General features: G+C 47.7%; 1 protein-coding gene across 1 annotated transcript in view; it reads right to left on the bottom strand.

Annotated features, from left to right (window-relative positions):
• Positions 1 to 260: 260 nt before the first annotated feature.
• PLPP4 (phospholipid phosphatase 4) overlaps positions 261 to 7,070 on the bottom strand; it is a 116,483-nt gene continuing 109,673 nt past the window's right edge. The window contains exon 7 of the mRNA XM_021699865.1: positions 261 to 460. Within this exon, the coding sequence (XP_021555540.1) occupies positions 261 to 460 (200 nt within the window). The remainder of the gene's footprint in view (positions 461 to 7,070) is intronic.

Here is a 7,070-nt window from a genome sequence, read left to right as displayed (position 1 = left end):
AAGTTACACTGGCCCTGTCCTTGCGGCTTCCTTCCATATGTCTCTCCGAGATTCTTCCTGTGTCCTTCCTTTGCAAATTCAAGAAAGTTGAGAAGACACATTTAAATTAGCAGGAATACCACCAACAAAATGGAAGCAGAAGGAGAACTTTGAGAAACAACGGATGAGAAACACACTACAGAAAACCTCTTCTGCTGTGTTATGATGCCGGGGTGGAAGAGCGTGCCCTGGGCTCAACGTCCATCCTCCTGAGGCCCTAGTCATACAGGGCCTTCGGTGATACCTTCCAGGGGCATGCTGGGCACACTGTCAGCTGTGGGCCGCTCGTCTTTCTTCAGCGACGTCGGGACCCGGAGGCTGACGTAGGGTTTGTGACAAGCTGTGTTGGCCAAAGGAGGATAGTGCTGTCTGTAGCAAATATATGCAAAAATGAGGCCAATGACTCCACCAACAAAAGAATCTAGGCAGAAAGAGCAAAATGGGAGAAGTGTGTTACGACGCATTCAAATGTGGCCAGTTACATTTTCTAGAAAGCACTCTTCTCACCTACTGCAGTGAGTGGTCTGCTTGCTGGACCCCCTTGAGAGACTAAAGGAAAGAGAAACCACGCTGGAGGTATAGATCTTGGTGGCCTCTGCAGATCTTTTCATTTCTGGGACTAAAAGATCCCCTGAACATGTTTCCTTGATTTGCTCTTAAGTCTTTAATATGTACCTGAGCATCACATGAACTCAGATTTGCATTCTTGAATTCTAAAATCTCTTCTAGAATCTGGAAGAAATCCAGCCATCTCTATAGGATCTAGATACCCTGGTGTGGGGCTGTGATTTCTTGTTCTTCAGCAAGTTCCCGCTGGAGGCCTGCAGTACTGCTGGTGAGCTACTGAAACTCATCGGGTGTGCGGGTCTCTGCCTCGTAAGTGATTTCCCAGGGAAGAAATACACTTTGGAGTCACAAAGTAAAGAAAACATTTTATTGTACACCAGGATTGGCAGCTCAACAGATCTCTGCTCTGAGAATCCCAATCCCTCCAACATCTCATCAAGTTGGGGGACAGAGGGGGGCATCTGCAGGCAGAACAGCTCTCTCCACCAGGGGTGGGGGGGCAGCCCCTTGCCCAAGAAGGCATTCAGCTGATGCCCAACAGAGACCCCACGAAAGCAGCCCGCCCCAACAACCCTCATTTTGTATGTGCATGTATATGTGCATGTTGGCGCTTTCAACTGTGTCTATGGATTATTCTTGCCAGGAAGATTCTAGCACAATGGAAAACCTCCCCTAACAAAAGAAATTCAGGACTCTTTTGAAGGTTGCCATCATGCTGAACTGTCAATCTCCAATCTTGTTGGATTCCATATACCTCTTAGAGGCAAATAGCATCATGAATTCCTGAGTGGGGTTGCAAGGCATAGTTTTTTTTCTTCTTTTTTAAATTTTATTTTATTTAAATTCAATTAATTAACATATAGTGTATTATTAGTTTCAGAGGTAGAGTTCAGGGATTCATCAGGTGCAGATAACACCCAGTGCTCATTCCATCAAGTGCCCTCCTTAATGCCCGTCACCCAGCTACCCCATCCCCCCACCCACCTCCCCTCCAGCAGCCCTCAGTTTGTTCCTTAGAGTTAAGAGTCTCTTATGGTTTGTCTCTCCCTCTCTGATTTCACATGATTTCACTCATACGTGAAATTTAAGAAACAAAACAGGGGATCATAGGGGGAGGGAGGGAAAAATAAAATAAGACAAGGCATAATTAACGGGATTAAATCTAGTTCCTTAAAAGGAGAAACTCTTCACATCACCTGTGGCCAGCAGCCTATAAAAACGTGCCAGGACTCAAGGGTTCAAGGTCGGAGAGTTGCACTGTTGGTTTTGTTCTCTAACCCCAGGGAATAGCCCCATGGGGCATGATTTTTTATTAGAGTCTGAAATGATCCATGACATCTGCATTTGAGCCACTGACTTACTGAACACACCAAAGAGCAAAACCTACAAATAATGTCCTTCGGCTGGCAATTTTCTGGGGTACAGCATCTCATCAGGTGCACCACTGACCACAGGACATTGAATCGTCCTGAGCAAATGTTCTCCAGGCTTACTGATGGGGCAGCATCCGAGGGCGAGGCGAGTCCTGCCCATGCTGTTTTCCACTGAACGGAAAGAGGGGAACATGGTATCACAGGTCCACCAGCGTCAACAGAAATAACAAGGGCAATGCAAGGTCCAGGCAAGCCGCCTTCTCAGCAAAGTCATGTGGGGCTTTATTACAAAGGTGGAGAACAAGATCCAAAAAAATGACTTACTTTATGAGAGAGACAGTCCTCAAGTGCCTCAAGTGGGTTATTGTTATTTTGATGAAATCATACTCACATCCTGTCGGGCCTGTGCTGACAGAAGAGCAGGCAGGAGACAGGCAGGCCTTTATTAAGGGAAAAAACGCTTGGGATTGACTTTACCCTAAATATGGCAGCATGGGACTGGAGGGTTCAAAAGGGGAATAAACGGATCTCGGTGTCCCTGAAGTACAAGATACTGGGGAGTCTCCTCACTCAGCATCAGTGCCATTCCATTCCACCCACGTCTGTGTTCCACACGGGTATCAGGTGCCCAGCAGGAAGTCTGGCTCTAGGGCACAAGGCTGAACAAAACAGACCTCACAGTCCTCAGGGGCCAGAAGGACACTAATGACAGCCTTATCAGTGAGCCCCAGCCGTGGTACACACCACAAAGGGGAAGCGTGGGTCTGAGAGACCACCCAGTGGAGTAGCCTGGGCTACTCCGGTCGGACCAGGCGAGTTTCACGGAGGACGAGCCCCCCGAGGCCAGCCATGCAGGATAAGCAGGGGTGAGCCAGGGGAAGTGGGAAGTGGAGACAGGGGGGACACCTGCAGTCTTCCAGGCAGAGGAAAGAAGGAAGGGGCTTGGCAAATTTGGGAAGCGGAAGGAAGGACCATCTTTTACCAGAGGGCTGGTGTCTTTATGATTCTATAGGACAGGAGTTGACCATCAGGTAGTCCATGTACCCTCAAGCTCTGTGGAAGCCTCAGCATGGGCCAGAGACCCTGCTGGCTTTCGGGGAGACTGTCTGTGCACACTTCTTCGCCCATACCTACCACTCGGTGCTGACCCCCCTTAACAGCCTTCCTCAACTTCGTTTTCCAGAGCCCAGCAGTTATTACTCAGTAAATGTCTGGTGAACTGAGATGCACTAAAGCATCGACAACACCAACCACAAAAAGCCCTACACTGTGTGATCCCATGTATATGCAGCGCCCAGAATAAGGAAATCCGTGGAGAAAGAAAAAAAGATTAGTGGTTGCCAGGGGCTGGGGTTGGAGTTTCTTTTTGGGGTGAAGAAAATTTCCTGGAATTAGTGATAACGGTTGGCACAACCCTGAATATACTAAAAACCACTGAGTTGTGCACCTTAAAAGGGATGAATTCTAAGTTATGAATTATACCTCAACAAAGTAGGGGGAGGGAAACAACACTAGATGGGCTCCAATGGTAGTAGAAAGAGGGACAGACTTTGAATCAGGCAACCTGAATTTGAATCTTATTTATAAAATGGGCAGGACCCCCACCCCCTTCTCATGAGGTCAAAGGACAGGAGAGGATCTCACCAGGTCTGGAACACGGAAGTGCAGGTACGTACTGGCCATGCTCACCTGCTGTGGTACAAACAAGCACATCTTCTGGAGATGTGCTGTCAAGTCCCCTGGGGGAATACATCCCTCTCTGTCACCATGGCAACATCCAATATCACTGAGCTGGCCTAACTTGGGAACTTGTATCCCTTGGGCTCTATGACCCAGGACTCTACGGTAAAAATCAGCTCTGACAAACTCAACAACCCCACATGATTGTTTCTGTTCCTTTCATTCTACTACTAGTGAAGCTTTCTGTTTTTGTAACTTTGAGTTTCTATGAAAGAACTTCCATAGCACAGAGGATACACGATCTATCTGGTGTACTGGGAGCTGGAAGGGCGGCCGCCATGTCTGTCTTCTTCAACACCACACATCCAGGGGAGGATATGCCTGGGACACAGGCACGAGAGACAAAAGGACTGAATGAATGTTTAAAGTCTAATTTTTTTTGTTCATTTTTAAAGGGAAAGAACTTGCAGAGGAAAGGTTAATTTTAATAACCCTCCCCCCAAAATTTTAATAAAACCAGTGTGAAGAAAAAGATGATACTAGTAAGAAAGAAACATGATTTAGTAAGACTCATTCATTCATTCACTCATTCAACACATTTATTGGGCACTGTTAGGAGTTGAACTGTGTCCCCCCCACCCTGCAAAAAAGATAAGCTGAAGTCCTAACCCCAGTACTTCAGAATTTGGCCTCCTTTGGATACAGAGTCTGTACGGGGGTCATCAAGTTAAAATGAGGTCATGAGGGTGGGCTCTCATCTCATATGACTGGAGACACACCCACAGAGGGACGATGATGTGAAGAAACACAAGGAAAACACTGGAGGCAGAGATTGGAATGATGGTGCCATAAGCCAAGGAACATCTGGGGCAACTAGAAGCTGGAAGAGGCACAGGAGGATCTTTTCCCTACATGTGTCAGAGGAAGTGTGGCCCTTCTCACACCTTGATTTCGGACTTCTAGCCTCCGGGACTGTGAGACAATTTCTATTGTTCTAAGCCACTGGGTCTGTGGAACTTTGTTATAGAGTCTGAGGGAACTAACACAAGTACCTATGATGTGCCCTGCCAACAAGAGACGAAAATCCCTGCCCGCATGGAGACTGGACTCTAGTGCAGAGTTCCCCAACTACGAACTGCGCGAACTATTTTGTTCCATATTGTCCATAGCTGTTTCCACATTACTATAGCCAAATCCGGGAGTTGCAACAGAGACTGCACAGCCCCCACAAAGCCTAAGATATTTACTGTCTGACCCTTTACAGAAAAAGTTTGCAGATTTCTGTTCTAGTGGATAAGGACAGACAGTAATCAATACACCATAAACCACTCGGTCCGTTAGACGGTGATGCATGAGTAAGGTGAGAGCGATAGGGAGCGCGGAAGAAGGGCTGCAGTTCCAAGAATGGTCATCACAAGACGTCCTCACCCAGAAGGTAACACTTGAGCCAAAGTTAGGAGGGGGAAGGGAATGAGGCACACCTACAGAGGGAGTCGGATTCTGGAAATATTTTGAACAGAGAGCCCGCAAGAGAAACCAGAGAAAATGAGAGAAGGTAGAGGAGAGAAGGATGGGAGTGACGTGAAGTCAGCTGGTCATCAATGAGCCTTGTGAGCAGCCAACATCCATCTTCCCTGGGAACTTAGCAATAGGGGAAGACCAGGGCTAACCTAGAGGCAGAGGGGGCAGAGGGCCTGACTCATGCTCTCTTTGGCCTGGCCCAAAGCGCCGTCCAGGGGGTTCTGAGGGAGGAGGCAGGTGATGGGAGTGCTGCAGACAGCCCCAGCCCTCCTGTGGGGATGCCTAAAGTAGGAAGGCAGAGGTGGGCAGACTCCTAAGTCATCGAGGCTGAGAGGCTCCCAGACCCTGAGCAACGTTCGGCAGCTGATAATGAATGTGAATACAGACCCTGCCATAGAAGGCAGCCGACGGTGAAGGGAAAATGAGTTGAAATCAGTTCACTCCAGACCAAGAATATCCGTGGGAGAATATCAATGTTTCTGTTTTACTCAAGGCTGGTGGGATTCTGGTAGGAACAGTAATATAGTTCCAAGGGCTCCTTTTCAACTCACTTTGCTCAGAAAATCTAGAGACTGCTTCTGACAGCCCAAGGAAACACCTGGTTAACAGAGTGTGTCCCTCAACTGTGTGTGTGTGTGTGTGTGTATAGAGGGGCAGGGGTAGCAGCCTCTTCCTGGCTCTTTAGTGTGGCACATGAACCATCAGCAAAGTGTCCCCTGCCCCCAACCACCTCATCTGCAGGGCTGATAATCTCCTGAAGTCTGGTCACTACACGAAAATTCATTTCAAATCACAAACCCTTTCCCAGCCCAGTCAGGGAAACATGGCGAAGGCAGTGGCAGCCCCCTTGAACAGTTCAGCCCAGTCAAATATGGCATCTGTGACTGCCATGGATGCTTTCTAAGCTTGGGTTGCGTGGGAATGAAGGACCGTTTCCTCCCCTGAGATCCATTTTTCTGTTATTACATTCAGAGGGAGATGCTCTTTCTTAGAGAGAAAACCCACACAAGCACCCAGAGCTGCTTAAAATGACATTATGATTATAGAAACCAGTGTTGGTCGGAAGATTACCTCCAAAGGTGGAGTCACATGAGGAAAGCCTGGAACCAGATACAGGCATTTGAGGACCAGAACGACCTCACGATTATGTCCACTCATATAACAAACAATACATTCCTGCCACTCCTGTAATTCTTCACTGACTAGAAATCATAAACACACAAGTCTATGAGTTGAGGGAGACGTGAGCTCAGTAAGAACATTTTTCTCCACATACGCTTTTCTTAGATGGGAAATTCCATAAGTTTTAACTCTTGAAAACACATGGCTAATCACAAAGGGCAACCTCTTTGTGAGGTGCTGGGCCTGGCAGTTAGCATCACCCATGAAACTCTGTAGCTTTCAGTTGACCTGAAAGCGGGCATGTCACAAAGACATGGAGACTCTCAGCCACATACAGACTCAGGACCCATCTAGCTGGCTTTATTTCTGCAGAAGTCCTGCTAATATTTCACATGCCCCCTCCTGCCATGGCCTGTGCTCTCCATTTTCTTCACTTAATAAAACAACAGGCTGGGGCGCCTGGGTGGCTCAGTCGTTAAGCGTCTGCCTTCAGCTCAGGTCATGATCCCAGGGTCCTGGGATCGAGTCCCACATCAGGCTCCCCGCTCGGCGGGGAGCCTGCTTCTCCCTCTCCCACTCCCCCTGCTTGTGTTCCCTCTCTCGCTATGTCTCTCTCTGTCAAAAAATAAATTAAAAAAAAATTAAAACAACAACAACAACAACAGGCTTGTCTGTTTGGAGTGGAGCTAGGAAGGCAGAAAAGACAAGAAGGGTGTTGATAACAGAAAATAACCATGATAATGGAAAGAGGGAGGCATTTGGGATTAT

Source organism: Neomonachus schauinslandi, chromosome 6 (assembly GCF_002201575.2).
Source record: "Neomonachus schauinslandi chromosome 6, ASM220157v2, whole genome shotgun sequence".
Taxonomy (NCBI): domain Eukaryota; kingdom Metazoa; phylum Chordata; class Mammalia; order Carnivora; family Phocidae; genus Neomonachus; species Neomonachus schauinslandi.
This window is presented reverse-complemented; position numbering and strand designations above follow the sequence as displayed.